Source organism: Plasmodium vinckei (genome assembly GCF_900681995.1).
Source record: "Plasmodium vinckei vinckei genome assembly, chromosome: PVVCY_07".
Classification (NCBI taxonomy): domain Eukaryota; phylum Apicomplexa; class Aconoidasida; order Haemosporida; family Plasmodiidae; genus Plasmodium; species Plasmodium vinckei.
Genome location: NC_051299.1, coordinates 286,435 through 306,506, shown reverse-complemented (window position 1 = coordinate 306,506; position 20,072 = coordinate 286,435). Strand labels below are relative to the sequence as shown.

At 22.7% G+C, this 20,072-nt stretch overlaps 9 protein-coding genes across 9 annotated transcripts; 5 read left to right on the top strand and 4 right to left on the bottom strand.

Annotated features, from left to right (window-relative positions):
- Positions 1-1,106: 1,106 nt before the first annotated feature.
- On the bottom strand, positions 1,107-1,802 carry PVVCY_0700910 (ribosomal RNA small subunit methyltransferase NEP1, putative; the record flags this gene model as incomplete). Its single annotated transcript, XM_008627957.1, has 1 exon — positions 1,107-1,802. The coding sequence occupies one exon, from the start codon at positions 1,800-1,802 to the stop codon at positions 1,107-1,109; it is 696 nt and encodes a 231-aa protein (XP_008626179.1).
- Positions 1,803-2,827: 1,025 nt separating this feature from the next.
- On the top strand, positions 2,828-4,591 carry PVVCY_0700900 (clp1-related protein, putative; the record flags this gene model as incomplete). Its single annotated transcript, XM_008627958.1, has 1 exon — positions 2,828-4,591. The coding sequence occupies one exon, from the start codon at positions 2,828-2,830 to the stop codon at positions 4,589-4,591; it is 1,764 nt and encodes a 587-aa protein (XP_008626180.1).
- Positions 4,592-5,959: 1,368 nt separating this feature from the next.
- On the top strand, positions 5,960-6,636 carry PVVCY_0700890 (60S ribosomal protein L22, putative; the record flags this gene model as incomplete). Its single annotated transcript, XM_008627959.1, has 3 exons — positions 5,960-6,133; positions 6,259-6,390; positions 6,526-6,636. The coding sequence occupies 3 exons, from the start codon at positions 5,960-5,962 to the stop codon at positions 6,634-6,636; spliced, it is 417 nt and encodes a 138-aa protein (XP_008626181.1).
- Positions 6,637-8,154: 1,518 nt separating this feature from the next.
- Positions 8,155-8,648, top strand: PVVCY_0700880 (protein transport protein SEC61 subunit beta, putative; the record flags this gene model as incomplete). Its single annotated transcript, XM_008627960.1, has 3 exons — positions 8,155-8,204; positions 8,332-8,445; positions 8,570-8,648. The coding sequence occupies 3 exons, from the start codon at positions 8,155-8,157 to the stop codon at positions 8,646-8,648; spliced, it is 243 nt and encodes an 80-aa protein (XP_008626182.1).
- Positions 8,649-9,188: 540 nt separating this feature from the next.
- On the bottom strand, positions 9,189-9,942 carry PVVCY_0700870 (conserved Plasmodium protein, unknown function; the record flags this gene model as incomplete). Its single annotated transcript, XM_008627961.1, has 4 exons — positions 9,189-9,296; positions 9,403-9,460; positions 9,626-9,711; positions 9,871-9,942. The coding sequence occupies 4 exons, from the start codon at positions 9,940-9,942 to the stop codon at positions 9,189-9,191; spliced, it is 324 nt and encodes a 107-aa protein (XP_008626183.1).
- A 601-nt stretch (positions 9,943-10,543) lies between these two features.
- PVVCY_0700860 (mitochondrial ribosomal protein L4 precursor, putative) lies at positions 10,544-12,459 on the top strand (the record flags this gene model as incomplete). Its single annotated transcript, XM_008627962.2, has 2 exons — positions 10,544-12,200; positions 12,317-12,459. The coding sequence occupies 2 exons, from the start codon at positions 10,544-10,546 to the stop codon at positions 12,457-12,459; spliced, it is 1,800 nt and encodes a 599-aa protein (XP_008626184.1).
- Positions 12,460-12,914: 455 nt separating this feature from the next.
- On the bottom strand, positions 12,915-13,709 carry PVVCY_0700850 (mediator of RNA polymerase II transcription subunit 7, putative; the record flags this gene model as incomplete). The annotated part of the gene is made up of 1 exon (XM_008627963.2): positions 12,915-13,709. The coding sequence occupies one exon, from the start codon at positions 13,707-13,709 to the stop codon at positions 12,915-12,917; it is 795 nt and encodes a 264-aa protein (XP_008626185.2).
- Positions 13,710-14,151: 442 nt separating this feature from the next.
- PVVCY_0700840 (quinone oxidoreductase, putative) lies at positions 14,152-15,330 on the bottom strand (the record flags this gene model as incomplete). Its single annotated transcript, XM_008627964.2, has 1 exon — positions 14,152-15,330. One exon carries the CDS (start codon positions 15,328-15,330, stop codon positions 14,152-14,154), a length of 1,179 nt encoding a protein of 392 aa, XP_008626186.2.
- A 613-nt stretch (positions 15,331-15,943) lies between these two features.
- On the top strand, positions 15,944-20,007 carry PVVCY_0700830 (conserved Plasmodium protein, unknown function; the record flags this gene model as incomplete). Its single annotated transcript, XM_008627965.2, has 3 exons — positions 15,944-19,201; positions 19,296-19,699; positions 19,860-20,007. The coding sequence occupies 3 exons, from the start codon at positions 15,944-15,946 to the stop codon at positions 20,005-20,007; spliced, it is 3,810 nt and encodes a 1,269-aa protein (XP_008626187.2).
- Between the last annotated feature and the right edge of the window lie 65 nt (positions 20,008-20,072).

The following is a 20,072-nucleotide window of genomic DNA, read 5'->3' as shown; positions in this document are numbered from 1 at the left end:
TTTTGTCTTACTATTTTAAAATTATAAAAAAATATATATATATATATGTTATAATATACTAATTGTATATATATATGAAGACTCAAATGTGTATGTGTTTTATTCTTACAAATCTTTATACCCTTTAGTTTATTATCATTTACTTTTTTTTCATTCTTTATTTTATTTTCTTTTTTTTAATTGGACTTATATTTAAAATAAAAAAAATTGAAATTCCCAAAATGTATATCATTTTTTTTCTTCGTTTCACTTTTGCATTTCTATTTTATTAAAACATTTTTTTTTATGAAAAAGATGCTTTTTTAGTGCCGTTAAAATTTATATGTATATAATATATCTATATATATATATAATATTTATTTTTCATTTTATATAAAAAAAATTGTAAAAATTGCAAATGTTGTAAATACTGTGGAAATATATATTCGATAAAATTATGACCAAGTCAGGCACAAGGAGGAAAGAAGAAAAAGGAAAGTTTAGCTACCTCCCAAATGTGTGCCATACCTTATATGCATATTATATACATATATATATATTATATATATGTATGCGTGTGGTGCGTATAATAATTGTTATATAAAATGCCAATTTTAGTATATGTAGAAATATTGAAGTTATGTTTTTTTTTCTCTTCTCTCTATATATATTTATATATATATTATGAGCATTATATGTGTGTAGCTTCGAATATTATTATTTTATAATGCTACGTTTTGATATATTTAAATTAGACTTCACTTTTTTAACTTTTTTATTTTTTTAATTTCTAAATAAAAAGCAAATATTATTTCAAAAGTTTTAAATTAAAAATATTGTGTGTTGTCAGACAAGTTTGACGCACACACATATAATATGTAAGCAAAAATACAAGTATAGCTATATGCATACAAAAAAATTAGTAAAAAATATATGCACAAATTGTGTGTGCAATTGTACATAAAAAATAAAATAATTTATATGAAACAAATTGTAATATGTATTTAAAATGAGGTATATGCAAAGATTAGGTAATAATTAAAAAAAAAAAATGTCTGAGGTTATTAAAATTTTGTACTTTATTTATGCATGTACATACATATTTATTTGATTTTTTTGTGAATTGTTCAGAACAATTTCCACAAATTTTCAAACTCAGAACATATCGAAGAACAACAAGTAGCAGCACTTAAACTGTATTCTGAAATACTTATACTTTGATCAATAATATCTAAATTCATAGTTGGGTTAGAATATGCTACGGCTCCTATAAAAAATGTTATAGGAATTTGTTCATCTTTAAAATTCTGAACATAGTCAGGTAAATTAACCTTTTCTCCTTTTAATGACAAAGCTATTTTTTTTCCATTAGTTGGTAAAATATTATTATAATCATTTTTTATAATTTTTAATAAATATATATTTTTTTCATTTGCTTTAATTTTATATTTTCTTAAAAAAGTGACCATTAATGATTCAAATTGATTATATGTTTTAGGTATTTTTAAATGGGGTGAAACATAAAATAATTGGTTGTCATGTGTTTTTATATATATTTGTAACATTCCATATTTATTTAATGGTGTTTCTAATAAATGGATTAAACATTGATGTAAAATATCGGGTCTATAATTTTTTATATTGTCTTCATTTTTCCCCTTTAATAATATATTTTTATGTTTTGTATTATTAGCTAGTTCATATATATATGGTTTTATTTCAATCAATTGTAAACATGCACCCTCTAATATTATTATTATTTTTTTTCCTGTTTTGTTATTATCTTCCGAAAAATGTATAATGTTATCATCATTAGGTTCCATATTTTTATTTTTTTTTCTTCGTTTTTAAAAAAAATTACTGAAATTTTTGAGGCTAAGCATGGTTTTGCGTGTATGTAACCGTAGAATATATGTTGTATAAATAAATATTAATACTATAAACAATAAGCATATATTATATATAGGCTATCAGTGGGAGTAAATACTGTAACATATTACAATTCGAGCATTTTTTTATATCATCTTTATAACTCCACAATGAAAAAATATAATATAAAAAATAATGAAAAAAATTGAATTATAAAAATAGTAAAATAATAATAATATTTTTATTTAAATTTTTAAGCAAATCATCAAAAGATGACCGAGAAAAAAACAGCTATATATATATCCGTTATATATAGATATAAATTTTCTGAACGTGCATAAAATATACCACTTTTAATAGCGCATATTTAAATGTGATAAAATTTCTAAAAAAATATTATGACATGTACATGTATCTTTAAGGTAAAATTTACATTTTGGAATAAGGATGAAATGAAAAAAAAAGAAATAAAAAGGTGAAGAGAAAAAAATTATAAATATTTTTTTATCACATATTGATCTACGAACAGTAGAGCAACCAAATTCTCTTTCTCCTTCTCGCCTTTTTTATTGCTGTCAAACTGAAAAAAAAGATAAAGCCCAATTTGTATGAACATTCAGGTAAATTTGCAAAAAGTTATGTACAATGCGAATATCGAAATAAAGGATATTTTCAAATAGTAACATACATATATTTAGGGGACAATTTATATATATATAAAGATTCCACCATGTACGAGTAGAATTATACAAGATTGAAAAGTACTATACATATTTCTTCTTTAACTATATTTAATTATGCAAATAAGTATGCGAGCAAATGTTTTTATCAGGATAAAAATAATATGAACATGTTTAATATGAGCATGGTCATGGATTTTTTTTGTTCATAAAATAGTTTACGCAATAAGTAGCTAACTGCAGAAGCTTTTTTTTGGAAGATAAAAAAAAATAAAGACAATTTTATAGTATAAAAAAATATGGAGAATGCAAATAACACCAGAATTTATCATTTGAAAATGTATAGGGAACTTCGGATAGTTACCCTTGAAAAGCCATTAAAAAATGAAGAAAATGAGGAATGCATAAAAATTAGAATATTACCAAGTCAAGGAAATAATAGTGAAGATAAAAATACACAAATGTGTGTAGCTGAAATATTTGGGAAAGAGCTAGTAGTTGATAAAGACTATTATTTTGGATATAATGAAAAATTTTCTATATACACTTTTACTGGATGTATAGTTCAAATAAAAGGAAAAACATTACAAGAATATGAAAGTAAAAATTCTACGATCAAAGAATATTTATCCTTATCTTATGTTTTAGATGCTTATAGAAATTTAGCAAAAAAAAAAAAAAAAATTGGACCACGAGTATTGATAACAGGAAATAATAATTCTGGAAAAAGTTCTGTTTCTATGCTTTTGTTAAATTATGCACTAAAGTCTGGATTTAAACCTATATATATAGAAACAGATACAAAGGGGAATTGTGATAAGATGGATATAAATCGAGGCCCTGGAGTTATGAGTTGTTTTATATATGACAATAATGAAGGTGCAAATAGTGGCAACCTAAATAGTAACAACATAAACAGCAGTAGTTTAAATAGTGGTAGTTTGAATAGCACCAACTTAAATAGCCGTTTTCGATATTCTTTGGATTATTTCTTTGGATATCTAGACATATTAGATGATATAAACTTGTATTATCATATTAATGAATGTATAAGTAGTTGTATATATTTGATGTTGTTAAATAATTTAAATTATTATTCAGGTAATTTAAAAAATAATACAGATCAAGAAGTTATATATTCATCTGGATTTATTTTGAATGTGCCATCTGAAGCAGATATTAAAATTATAAATAATTTGATAGATATATATAATATAAATATAGTTGTTATTATTGATAATTCTTTTTTACATTATTCATTAAAGGAATATTATGATAAAGAAGAGAAGCAAGGTAGTTTAGAAAATTTTAATAAGCCAGATAATATTCAACAATTTAATGAAAATGTTGAAAAAAAAGAATATAGTAATTCCGGATTATATAAATCAAGTAAAAATATTAGATATGATGAAGAAGATTTTATAAATATTGAAAAAGAAAATGATAATATTCAAACAAATAATGATAAAGAAGAAAATGATGATACAGGTAATAAAATCGAAATAATTGGAATGCCTAAATATGAAGGTGTTATACCATCTGATAATACTAGAGCACGATATTGTAGGAATTTATGGTTTTATGATTATTTTTATAAAAATATAAATTTAAATAATACAATATATAAAAAATGTCATATCATAACAATTAAATATAATCAAACAAATTTTGTTCGGCTAGATACAAAGTTAGCAGTTCCTTTATCTGCTTTACCTGCAGATTGGCAAAATGTAAAAAGAGAAACAGTTTCAGTAATTAGCTATAATGGAAATATAAAAAATTTAATGAATTGTGTATTAGGTATATCATATTCTAAACAAATTAATTATGTCCATCTTATGAATATAGCAGGTTTTGCACATGTACAAAATGTAAGAGAAGTTGAAATCGAAAATGATGATCAAAAAAATGAAAATAATAATGTTGAAGATATTGATAAAAATACGGATACTCAAACAGTAAGTGATTTTTTTATTGATATTATATGCCCAGTTTCTGTGACAACAAAAAATATACCACCATATTTTATTGTCCCAGGAAATATGAAGCATATCCGATTTTGAAAATGAAATATATTTTATTATGAGTTAAATTTTGTCTTTCCTTACTTTTTTTTGTCGTTTTTTCTGTTAACTTTTATGTCCATCACTTGGAAACAATTAAAAAATGATAGCCCTTTTTTCGGGGTTTTGTGTAAACAACCTTTTCAATAAAATTATAAAAAAACTTTTAGCTTTATTCGATTTTTATTTATAAAAAATGGTAGGCGGTATTGCCACAATGTGACAATATATTTAAAAAATAAAAAAAAAAAATAAAATTTTTTGTAAAAATATGGAAAATAAATTTTTTTAATTTTTCATGGCATATGATAATTTGCTTATACCAAACAACATCACTCGTATTTTAACTTTTTATTTATTATAAAATAAGCTAAATAAAATTTAAAAATTTTTTAAACCTTACCAAAAGTATAAAAAAATGGTTATATAAATAAATGTTTATTTATTCCTATATATATAATAATATAATGGGGATGGGTATACAATGATATAAAATATTTATTACAAAGCATAATAGTGTCATATATAAATAAAACTCGTGCAAGTTAAAAAATGGATTTTCCACCCCATTGGTATATTATTATGTAATATTTTAAGGCCTTTTAAAACATGAATTATTTTTAATATATAAATAAATAGCAAGAAATTATAAAAAAATATTATTATGTATATGTGCATATTATATTTAAAGGGCTTATGTTTTTACCCTATAATAATCTATACAATTTTATTGCTTTGTTTTTTTCCAAATTGTATTATTATTTAAAAATATATATATGTATTCCTGACAATAAAGTAAGATTATTATATATTTATGGATTAAAAATAAATGCACATGATATTTTCTTTTTTGTAGTACCCCCCAAGCTTATTGCTCATAAAAAATTAAAAACATTTTTTTAGCGCGCATGAAAAATGTTATATATATGTAGTAAACTATACTATGTATATGGGGAAGGCTATAAAATAAATAGATATATACATAATACAATATTATAATGTAATATTTAGGGGTATCTTAATAATAATAATTATGTAAAAAAACGATATTGTTTTTCCACCTTATTATATACAAATAAATAATATGCATATATAAATAAACTAATTTTATATTTTTATGCGGGTATAAAAATATTATAAAATTTTATTTAGCGCCAATTTGGGAACATTAAAAAAGAAAAAAAAATATGCCCAAAAAAATATAAAAAATATTTTATATAAAATATAAAAAATAACAAAACAATATTTATCATTTTTATGAACATTCCTAAATTAACTACAACTCATTTATAGATATATAAGTTTAAGGTTATTTTCTTTTTATCATAATATCCATATTTTTAAATAAATAAAAAAAAAAATAACAAAATGGCAGTCAAAAAGGATGTAAAAAATGCGAAAAAAACTAGTGGAAAAAATGCAAAAAAAATTTCCAAAATTCTTGGAAAAAAAAGTAAAATAGTAAAAAGCACAAAGGGAATTAAATATATTCTTGATTGTACTAAGCCAGTCAAGGATACTATTTTGGATATTAGCGGATTGGTAAGTTACTTCATTAAACGGAAAATGACTACATCCATCCATACATACGTAGTGATATACCATATACTTTGAGAGCAATGTTTTTATAGATTTGTTGTATTTTTTTATTTTTTTTTTTATTATAGGAACAATTTTTTAAGGACAAAATAAAGGTTGACAACAAAACTAACAACCTAAAAAATAAGATAGTAGTAACATCAGACGACTACAAAATATATATTACTGTTCATATTCCATTTTCAAAAAGATATATTAAGGTAATAATCAAATTTTTATAAAAAGTGTTATATATAATGTGCGTATATGTCATAATTATGGCGATACTACATTATATGGATATACGACAACTTTTAACCCGTATTAATTTTTTTTTTTTTTTTTTTTTTTTTTAGTATTTGGCAAAAAAATACTTAAAAATGCACCAAATTAGAGACTTTTTGAGAGTTATAGCAAAGGGAAAATTGGCATACGAATTTAAATATTTTCAATTAAATAATGAATAAATAAAAAGGATAGGATATATAACCAGATTATATGCGATGGATATATTAGAAATATAATAATTTGGGGACAAACAATAAACATACTTAATTTTAATACGTTGTTAAACTATTTATCCTTTATATGTAAAAGTGTCTTTGAATTCGTAAATAATTTATAAATAGTTGTTATGCACACATACATGCGTATATAATATATATTTTTTTATTTATTACTACTTATTTATACATTTTTCCCATACAAACTTTTGATAATTTAATTTTTATTTTAAAAATATTAGCAAATCTTTATACCTATGGTTATAAGTGTTGATGTTGGTACAAATAAGGTCACTAAAATTTTAGTATAAACTACTTTTAAATTGCTTATTTATATAACATAATAGAATAAGGTATCTTATTATTACATACGTATTAAATATGTAAAGCATTTCCTCATATATAATATGGTGGGGAAATTTCATTGGTATATATTTAATAAGGTATGAATATGTCAAAGAAATTTATGGTTTGAAAAATAGCTTTGTAATCCTCAAGTAATTTCCTGTATTGTGTAAATATAAGCTATGCATTTTATTTTTTTTTTATTCCCTATTTGGTTGAAAATTTTAATTATAACAGTTGTAAAAATGTGTACATATATATATAGTGAGATTTTTATGTGTGGATCCGTAAAGGTACATACAAAATAAGTCATGCCTTTGATCCATCCATTGTGTGAGCAAATGGGAATAGTATGCATGGATGTCTACTATATTAAAATGTAGTAATGAAAAATGCAGGAAAATTCAGAAAAACTTAGCAAAGCTTAGCAAAATTAGTACCCCATAATACTTAAGAACAAATTAAAAAAATATAAATAATATATATAATGTAAAATTGCACATAATTATACAAAAATGTGTGAAAAAGGGGAAACAATACTAAATGTAACTCAATAAAATGAGCTTATAGCTATGTATTATATATTACCATTTTTTTTTTTATTTTCCTTTTAATTATTTCACATTTCTTTATAAAATAAAGATAAAAATTAAACAAATTTTTTAAACTTAATTTTTAAATGGAATTCTTAAGAAACGGGAATAAAAGTATTATATGCACGTAGTATGTATACCTCGTAAAAAATGTGATGCAATTATTAACAAATAGCACAAAATAAATCCAAAACAATTGCAAAAAAAAAATACAAAAAAAATAAGAAATATTTTATAAATATATAAAACAAAAATAAATATTTAAAAATAAAGGAAAAGCTAGTTTGAAACATTTTTAAAACTTTAACAACACATAAAATTTTAGCAAGTAAGACTGACTATTATTAGATTATACATTTTTATCATTATTTTAATACTTAAAAATATTTGTAATAAATTTTGTATGTAAAATAAAGTTTAATATACATACTATTTATCATACTCCCTTTAATATTTATATATATTCTTGTATATTATATATTCGTATAATTTTTACTTACCATATTTTTGGTAGCTAAATTATTAATCCATATAATATAACAAAATGAATAATACTCCTCCAGTAATTGTTGGTGGTGTAAGAACACCCGCAAGGTATGAAATTATTACTATATGCCCTATTATATTAAAATAAAAAAAAAATATTCACATTAAAATCAACATAAAATAAAGTGATATGGAAATAATTTTATAATTTAATTTTTGTTTATATTATATTTAGACGAAGACCAACCCCAAGTGGTGGCCAAACAAGTAGCAATACTCAAGGAAGAGGTAGTGTCAGTGGAAATACCATATTAAAAATTTATGGAGATGATTCCCCCGGTTTTAAATTGTAAGCGTGTGCATATTTTTTTTTTTTTATGAAAATGGCTAGCTAGATCATATAAAACGCTCGAATACCTTACTTGTGCATGTAATAATGGATACATATATATATTTTTTTATTATTTTGTCAGAACACCACAAACCGTTTTAATATCAACCCTAATATTTATGGCAACAGTAGTTATTCTTCATATTATTAGTAAAATTTAAAAGGATGACAATTTTTCCTATTGACATGTATACATATGCATAGACATATGTACATGCTACAAATGCAAGATAATTGATAGAGCCATATTTTTTAAGACAATGATATTTTTTTTTAGTTTAAGAAGATTTTTATTAAAATATATAATGTTGACATATATATGAAGATTTGCTTGCTGATTGAAATAATGGCTACTGTAATATTTTTTTTTTTTTATTTGAATATATTTAACACTACCTTTTTGTTTGCGTAGGAATATTCCCGCATTTAATATACATTATATATATTGATGTTTTATTTTCATTTATAATATTCATTCCTTGTTATATTAAGCAAAACAGAGATTTAAGAATGTATGCATATGTACATACATATATACATTTTCTCGAATTATTAAATTTTGTTTAAATACAAGAAAAAAGAGGAGTAACATGAAAAAATGTGGAATACATATTCCAGCATGTTTATATGTGCAAATATTTAAAAAAATACACAATAATACGAATGTTAAAAAAAAATAAAATAAAAAATTGCTATTTTTCTTATTCATGAAAGGACTTTTTATATTCTTCTTCCATTAACATATTTTGTTCTTTCACTTTTTTGGCTTTTTCTAAATAAAGGGAAAAATAGCTATCTAGCCTAGGGATCTATAAAAACATAAAGAGTTCCATTACATAATAATTATGTATATCCATAGAAAAACGATAAAATATATGCATATCATGTATGTATAATATATATGAAAACACATACCAGCTTTTCGAAATTTAAAAATTCTTCCTCGTTCATCCAAGTTAGTTTATGGTTTTGGCTGTACGATTGAATTGAAATAATAATTTGAATATATGAATGCATAAATATACAAACATTATAATGTAAGCTAAAATAAGGATGTAAATTACATTCCTATAAGTTTACACATATTTATATTAATTTTTTTTTCTTCTAAAAGTATTTGTCATTTTTCTTTTTATACTTGTCAACAAAACATAAGACTGGTTCTTCTTTGCCATCTTCATCTCTTTTTCCAATGAAAATAAAACATTTTTTACCTGATGGAAACTAACCATAAAAAAGGATATATATATAGAGAGAGATATTAATTTTGTTTCTATACCTTTGGAAATATCTAAAATTATAATAACACATAACAAGCTTGGGATGCACTTGGCATGTAAAATATGCACACACTATATAAATCGAATTATTACTTATTCTTACCTTTAATGTTTTTATTTTTTTTTTGGGTGGCCAATATATGTATCTTTTGGATATATGAAATAGGTTTATCATGGTATAGCCACTTATTATGTATAGACATATTAAGTAAATGTTTTTTGTATTTTTGAAAATAATACTACTGTTTTTTTTATCATGATTGTATAGGAAATAAAAAATTAATTTTTTATTTATTCTATTGAAGTTAATGTAGTTTAAAAAAAATTTGAATATATAATTTAAAATGTTATATTATGTATATAATTTCATTATTAAAATTTAAAAGAAAAGAATATATATTTTTTTTAGAGAAACATATAGTGTGGTGTCGGGTTTCTTTAATTACCCATTATTTTTTTTATCTAGGTAAAAGAGATTGAATTATAAAACGACCGTATTTACAAAAGTGTATAAATAAACAAGCTAAATATTTTATAAATATATATAATAAAAGTAAAAAATAAAAAAAAAGTAAAATGGAGTAACATTATTGTTACCTTTTAATAATATATAAATATTTGTGAGTTGCTATATATGCTTGTTGTTTATTTTGCATTATTTATAGTTTTAAGCATGTGGTATTATATTCAATTATTGTGAAATGACTTCATTGTGTGTTTATTTTTTTATAAAAAAGGACAGCACTAATTAAAATACCCCAAGAAAAACTACAATAATGTTTTTAAAAGTTAGCAAAGTGTGTTTTAAGGGGAATTTTATAAACACTTTAAGTTTTTGTTCATCAAAATTTGCTCAAAAACGTAGAATAAGAACATTTAACTTGAAAAATAAATTAAATGAATTGTACACACAAAATGAAAATGCCACAAGTTTTGAAAAAAAAAATATGAATGGGTCAGGTGATTTGCTGGAAAAAATAAAAAAAACGGATTTAAAATTATTGAAGAAATTACAGCATGAAGAGGAAGGAAGTAACATTAATTGGTCCAACGTAAATACGTTAAAAAATGAAACATGTAATAATGATAGTGTTGGAAAATATGGTGGGAATGTTGAAGAAATGAAACATACTAGCTATTTAAAAAGTGAGGATTTTTTTAACATGGATAATGATAATAATTCTGAACAGGACAGGGAAAATCCAAGTTCAGAAAAATATGGATTTATTTTTGAAAGGCCAAAACATTTTGCAAGTATTAATGATGACCCAATTATAAGAAGACCAGGATCTATTATAGATATAAAGACATTAATAAGAAATAATTGGACTTTTCCAGCTGTTGGCTTTAATAGTAAATTAGAAATTCCAATATATAAATTTGAAACTGATGAAAATGATAATAATATAAAATTTATAGAAATACCTAATGACATATTTGGTGTCCCAATAAGATCAGATATATTACATAAATGTTATTATTTTTATAGAACAGCTTTAGCTGGTTATACTGAAAGAATGCAATTATATAAATGGGAATGGCCAGGAAGTACAAAAAAATATAGAAGCCAAAAAAAAAGTGGTAAGGCTAGAATGAATTGGAGGAAAACATGTGGTCGATATTTGGGAGTTAAAAATCACCCTATTAGACCATTTGATCAAAGGACAAAAATAAATAGAAAACTTTTATGGAAAGGAATGAAAATACTTTTATCTGCAAAATTTGCACAAGATCAAATAAAAGTTGTTGATAATTTTTTAATTAAATCACATAAAACAAAATATACTGTAAAATATTTAAGAAATATTTTAGGGAATAAATGTAATAGTGCATTATTAGTGCATGAAGGTAAAACGGATGTTAATGATAATTTTTTATGGGCATGTGCAAATATAGCTAGTATTAAAAGAGAAAATGTTGAAGGTGTTAATATATATAATTTATTAAAATATAGATATGTTGTTTTTACATATAAAGCTTTAAAAAATCTTATTTATGAACTAAAAGTATATCCATATAAAATGAAATGGCTACCTACATATGCTACCCCTGATAATAAACCCGCACCTATACCTGAAAGGGTAAAGAATTGGAATATTTTATGGTTAGAAAAAAAAAAAAGAAATGATTTTTCACGTTTTGATAAAGAAGCATTAAAAAAAAGAATAAATGAATGGAAATGGTCTAGTGATATAAAAGGACCATTAAAAGTTAAAAAACATGATCCATATAAAAATTTTATTTTAACCAAATTTGAGTGTAATGATCCAATACCAGAAAGCATAAAATATGAATACCTATTCAATGTCGATGATGAATTTGATCATATAAATGATTATGAGGATAATCTAAATATGATCGATGAAATATTAAATGATGAGGATTGTTTCGAAAATATTTCTGACCTCTCTTTGGCTTTGTCTCCATCCACTGGTGTGTGCATATATATATATGACATATTCATATAGTTTAATTTTCTTTTTCCTTTGTTTATTACTATTATTATTTTTATACCTATTTATGCACCCCTATTTTATATTATTTTTCAGGTAATGAGGAAAAAAATGATGAAGAAGACGAGGATGATGAGGAAGTAGACCCAAGTGACCCCGATGAGGAAAACAATACCAAACACAACGATAAAAGTTATGGAAACATAAGCGATATTAACTTTGATAATATAAAAGACTAAATTTCTACAAAACAGTAATTCATATGACGATTAAATGATGGTGAAAAAAATTCAAAAAGTAAAATTAAAAAATTTATTAATAAGCAGTTGCCTACAGAATATCAGCAACACAAAGTTTTTTTTCGAATTGTCACAACTTTTTAATAATGAATATATTAAAACAAAAAAAAATAAGCAAAATTGATTAATGGAATGAAATAATAATAAATTGATAAAAAGAGAGTTTTATAATGAAATATATTTTTTTTGTCTTGCCCACATTTGGGAAGTCGCCCGTAGTTTGTTATATAAAAATCCAACTATACGTGCATACTACACATATGTATATACATGTAAGGGAATATAACTAATTACTAGCTAAAACCATATTAAAAAAAAAATTAATTATGGATAGCTAGTTTTTTTTCAATTAATTAGCTAGCTCTGTTCATATATTTTTTTTGAATATGATTTAGCTATTCCTCTTCATTTTCGTTTTCCGTATGTGTGTGTGCGTTATTTTTTCTTTTTAGTGGATTTCCTTCATTTTTAATCATGTTATTTTTTGAAAAATTGGTTTGAACAAAATATATGTAATTATAAACATTGAACAAACTGATTTTCATTTTATCAATAGCTATTTGTCTTCTTTTAATTTGTATTTTTAAAATATTTATGATATTATTAATAGTTTGGTGATATCTTAAATTAGCTAATATATGAAATAAGTTGGTATGTATTTTGATCAATTGTTTTATTAGGGTTTTATCATTTTTTCTGGTATTTACAATATCATCAAATAAACTAAAAAAACAATCTTTATACATTTTATATAATCGAATAAATTCTTCTTTGTAATTTTTTTTATTATCATATAAAATATCATCAGCTTCTAATTCTTCAACCTTTCGATCAGTATCATAATTTATTCCAAAAATGTTATAATTATCTTTTAATGGGATAGGTGGTGGTCTCCCAAACAAAAACTTACACTTGCTTTTTTCATCTTTGTGATTTATTTTTTCCAATGTGGATGTAGTTTGTTTTTCATCTATATTATTATTCTTGTCAGTTTTATCAATTTCTACTTTTATATTATCATTAATATTATAAATATCATATGTTTCTCTAATTATATTTATAAAACTATTTTGTGTATTGTTTATATTATTATTGTTTTTTTCTAGGATACTATCTACTTCCGTATCTGCTTCTTCATATTCCTGAAAGTAGTATGGAGGTGGAGGGTATCCCGAAACAAAATTTTCCATTTTACCCAGTTTTTAATGATAAAAAAACAGCACGGAAAATTTATAGAGAAAGAAATAGTAATGATAAAATTATACGGAGGTTTACACAGCCTATATGTTTATGTGGGATGGTGAGTGAAACTAGCCATTCCAATAATTTTAATAGATCATGTTAAAAAACAAAAAAAAAATTATTGAAATTTTTTAGATACTAAAAATGGTTATACTAATGACTATTTAATAATAGTATATATTTTAATAGGGGAAATGATATATTATAAGTTTATTAGTATTTTGGTATAAATTCACGATGAAGCACTAGGATGTATAAATGTATAATATTCCACATGCATCGATAAATAAATGCGCAATAAAAATCGAAAAAAATTGAAAAAAAAATTATATTATATATGCATACATATACATACGCAATTTTTGTTGCCTTTTGGCATAAATAATAATGTCAAAATTTACAAACAACTTTTCCAATATTGATGTTATTCTTAATAATACTGTGTGCCTCTTCAATCTGCTCTATTGGCAATACTTTATGAATGCAAAATTTTAGGGTGTTGTTATAAATTAATGGTAATATATGATGTTGAAAGGAGTGTATTAATTCTTCTTTAAAATTATCTGATCTATCATAAAGTGTTGATGTTAATAAAAGAGTTCTTTTTGTAAATAATTCTGCCAAATTAAAATTTGTTACTTTTGGTCCCCCTAATAGACCATATATAACCCATACTGTATCGTTAGTACATATTTTTAAATTATTTTCAAACATTTTTCCACCTCCTACACAATCAAAAATTAAATTAATATTTTTTGAAATATTTAAAATTGTATCAACAAAGTTTTCATCAGTATGGAAAGCATAATCAGTAGCCCCAAATTCCATAGCCATTTTTGCTTTTGTTTCATTTGATGTAATTGCAATAATTTTATTAATGTTCATAATATTTCTTTTTTTTTCATAATTTAATAGCTGTAATAAATTAATTCCAACACTACTTAATGCCCCATAAACAAGAATATTTATTTCTCTTCTCCCAAAATAGCTACCATAAATTTGGTTATTAAATTGTTTGTAATAATAATAATAATCATTTTCTTGGATTGGTGTGTATTTAGTAGTTGTATTATTTGTTTCCTCTTCCCTATTTAATGTGCCAATATTTTCTTTATTCTCTACAATTTGATCATTATTATTTATTAGTGGAAATCTAGCTGTATAATAAATTAATTTATATGCTGTTATAAAGCTTTCAGGTATACTTGCCGCTTCAATCATAGATATTTTACTAGGATCGATTTTTATTGTGTGTTTCGAATTAGCTAAAACATATTCATTATATCCATTATATTTCAATAATGAACAAACAATATCATTTTTTTTAAATTTATTACTATTAGACTCTTCAACAATACCACTAACTTCCAATCCTAAAGATTTTCCCTTTGGAAATTTTGGATATTTATTTTCTTTTATTAATATATCTATTCTATTCATTCCTACTGATAATACTTTTAATAATAAATCATTTCCTTGATTTTGTATGCTACATTTTTCTAAAGTTGGTTTTGCTAAACTCTCGCTAAAAACCAGTTCATTTACTCCTTTGAGAATTACTCCCCTCATTGTGAATATGCTATCGCTATCTTGTGGTAAAAAATGGGGAAAAATTATGACGTAAAATTATGGCATAAAATTATGACATAAAATTGTGGCACAAAATTATGATTAATTTTTTATTTTATTTTGTGTAGGTGTGATATTATTCAAAGCCTATTGGTGCTATCGGCGTGATTCGTAGTAAAAAAATATTTTTTTTCAAATATGCATACTGACATATAAATTACTAATTAATTAATCGTATTAAAAAAAATATTAACTAGCTAGCCAATATATTTATATACCAAGTGATGTTGTAATTTGATACACTTTGTTGGCATTATTTCATCAGGTTTTGTTGTTTTTTTTTAGTGAAATGAAAAAAAACGAGCATTATCCAGTAATACATGGGATAATAAATTGTATTACCATGCGAAAAATATCATATACTCAAAAAAAGTAAAAAAGAGAGAAAAAAAAAAATGATAATTTTTAGTAAAATTTATATGAACAGAGTCATATTATATAATAAATTTATTGCATGTTAAGGTAATAATACACATATGGATAATGATAAGCATTTGGATCATATATAAGAAAGGGATACTAAATAATAGAGAGAAAAAGAACAGGTGGCAAAATGGAAAACCTATGTGGGCTCATTAATGTACACAAAGAGTATGATTTACAAAAAAAAATAATCGAATTTAGAAAGGCATTCATAAATATATACAACATTAAAACATTTTATGGTATGATGCTAAAATTAAAAAATAGCTACCCCAGACATAAAAAAAAAAAAATTGATAAACTTTGGATAGAATATAAAAAAGAGCATTTTACTAAACAATATAAAGATGACATTATTTTTTACGAATTAAATAAAAACTTATATTTTTTGCAAAAAGAAATTATAAATAGATATTTATTTAATTTTAATATTTGCAATTCTAATTATATTATTCAGGATGAAGACACTTATTTGTATTTTTTGTTCTATAGATTTTGTCGTATGTGTGCAAAACATTGGGAGAAAAAGGGAGAGCGAAAAAATAATATATATAAAAGGAAAGATTTTTTAAACAATTTTTGGATAGATCAATTTCTTAAATTTATAATTAAAATAAATCCAAATTATTATAAAAAAAATATTTATTTTCAGTCCATAAAACATGACTTAAAAAAATATATAAGTAATGAAAAATGCTCGATGAAAATTCAATATGAGAACCAAAGAATGGAAAAACCACATAAACCGTATTTTGTGTGTATGTCAAATTATAGTAAACAACATTGGAATATATGTAATTATAAAAATGGAAGGCTATACTACTATAAGGCCAACTATCACACACCTAATAATATGTTTATGAACATGGTAATAAGTAAACAGCTTAATAATAATCATAAAAAAAAAACTTTAATTATAGACATCGATAAAACAAAAAGATTAATTCAAAAATATATATACAACGATTTATATTTTAATGTTATACATTCTATTTACCATAGTTTGATTAATAAAAATGTAGAGTTGATAACTGATTGTGTGTATAAAGAAATATTATTAGACATCGAAAACTTAAAAAATGGGGAGGAAATATATGATTGGTTGGAAACTAGCTATTTATTGATACTTGATAAGTTAAAAAAGTATGAACATGTTCAGAAAAAAAATAGACATGATTTATATAATGAAAATATAACAGACATATTTTTAGTAGCCTTTAAAGATATTTTTATTTTATTTTCTACCTATGACAAATGTGTGAATAATAAAATAAAGTCTAATGATATAGTTTTATTCAATTATATAAAACCCATATTAAGAGAAAACATCGAAAATATGTTTTATTTAACTGTAGTAAATATTAACAAAATTTATGAACACATGACATTTAAATATTTATTTTATTTGTTCTTTTTATATTTCATTATACTAGATATATGTCCATATTTTTATATTTCACAAATATTTAATGACAAATTAAGGGATGATGAAAAAGAAATTTATAAATATTTTTTAATGAAATACGAGAAAAAAAAGGAGAAAAACATCGTTATAGAAAAAAACCTTTGCAGAGACTCACCAAATAATGATTACAATGAAACAGTAGATGAGACAAGTTATATTGTATGTTTTTTTTGCTCCTATGGTTTACTAAAAAAGGATAAAAATATAGATCTACAAATGAAAAAAAAAATGCTTGTTCTTTTAGTAATGAACATTGTGCAGGTACACTATAGACAAACCGCCAATGAAATAAGAATAATGAAAGAAATGGATATGTTGAATTTGAAAAAGAGACAATTTTCCTTTCTCTGTTCTTATTTTGATATATTTATTAATAATTTATTTTTTTCCGAAAAATGTAACTTTTCATTTGCTAAGTTGGGTAATGTGAAAACATGTTATGCACACCCAAAAACACACAGTTGTTATTTTATAAAAAATAAAAATAAAATAAAAAATAATTTCAGACAAAAATTAAAAAAAATGAATAAAAAATGTATATATTTAGCTAATTTGAATAAAGCAATAAATGTGAAAGACAACAAAATAACAAATAAATGGACTGAGGAAATAAAAATGAACAATACAATATGTACATGTTCATATGAAAATAATTTATATAACTTTGTGAATGAAAAGATAAAAATATTTTTGGATAATTTCAAAACTTTTTTATTTTATTTTTTAGATAAGTTATATAGAACAAGTATTATGCATATAAATTTGTACACCTATTTATTTATGATACGTTTTTCACTTTTATTGTCACGCCAAAATTGTGAGGATAAAAAAAGTTTACAAAATATAAGAGAAGAGAAAATATGCAAGTATCGTCAAAAAATATCAAATATAGGGAAAAGAAAAAAATATAGGGAACTTAGTAAAAATTTAAATACATTTTATAGAAAAATATATTTACAGACATATTACAAATTATTAAATATCATATACAATGATGAAGAGAAAAAAATAATTTTACAAAAATTAAAAAATTTCAAAATAAAAATTATTAAGCTACTTTTTTATTTAAAGAAAAATATATTTACATATAATAGATTAAATCTTCAAATATTATTTAAATTGCAAAATATAATAAATGTGTATAAACATAACCATATGAGAAAAAATATAATAAATAATATTGGTGTTGTAGGAAAAGAGAGTTGTCATATTATATATAGAAAGATCAAATTATTTGGTGCTTTATATTCTTTTTTTTTTAAAAGAAGAATAAATTTTAGTTTCGAAAATAGACAAAATAAAATAGACAGAAAATGTTGGCTTAATTTAATAGCCAATCGAAATATAACAAATAATAGAAATGATTGTATTTTAGAAAAATATATAAACATAATATATAAAAATGTAAAAATTTTATTTCCAAATATTTATATACACATTAATAATAATGATTTTGATATGCAAGCAAAAAAAGATTTTATATTTTTGAATTTGAAAAATAAGGTCAATAATTCATGGAAAGAAAATATATATTACGAATTTAATGGAAAAAAATATACTGTTTTCGAAAATATATATAATTTAAAAAAAACCTATAAAATAAAATATATTAACCTGTGCATATTATTTCATAGATATTGTTTTTTTTTTTATAATTATAACCCCTTAATTTTTTCATACTTGTTCAACCATATATATTGTATGTGCATAGAATGTGTAGAAAAATATTTAATTGTAGGGAATAGTTGTGTAAAAAAAGATAAAAACAGAAAGAAAAATGATCATGATTGTTTTTATAAGCAAAATGGAATTTTAATTAAAAACAGAAACAATATGCTTGTACAAAATTTCTATTATTTGACGTTATTCTTATTAATGAGGTATCACACCTTGATAGGAAGTGCAAAGCATTCTGGATTGCAGGTAATTCAAGGGTTTTTGTTTGATCTATCATATTGTCTGTGCATACGTACGTACATATATATGCATATACCTATTCTCTATTTTTTTTTACTAGAGTTGTATTCCAAAGAGAGTAATGACATTATTGTATAAGGAGTTGAAAGTAGAGAGGGAATGCTTTTCATCCCCATTTAATGCAATTTTACAAAAATATTGTTCTTTTTTTCCTGATATAGATATTTTTTTTGGAAGTACAGGAAACTTTTTTAATTTTAATTTTCAAAATGGAGTTTATGAAGTTAATCCACCATTTGACATATTCCTAATTAATAAATTAATCGTATATATTTTACACAATTTGAAAAAGGAAGAATATGAACTAACTTTTTTTGTAATTATTCCATTGATCAATGATAAAAATTATTTCTACGAATTATTATTATCTTCTCCTTATTTGTCGAGTTTCTTTTTACTAAAACGTGATTTGTACACATTTTCGACAAGTTTGTTTGAGACTAGGTAAAAGAAAAAAAAAATTAAAAATAACCAAAAATATATTAACGTTCATGTTGTTGTTGCAAAAATTATGACTTGTTCATAATTTTTTTGAATATAATGAGAGCATTGCATTTATTTGTGTGCAATATTTTTATTTTGTTCATTTTGTTTATTATTTTAGGGAAGAAGAATATATTTCGAATTGTGATTGTTTTGTGTTCATTTTGCAAAACGCAAAAGCGAAGATTAAAAAAGTGATTGATCATAACACCATGTTAAAAATAAAAAAATCATGGGAAAATATTCATCATATTAAACAAAAAAATTAATTAAATTAAATTAGCATAGCTGTGTGTGCATAATATGATAAAAGTTTTATGTAAAACTTGTTGCT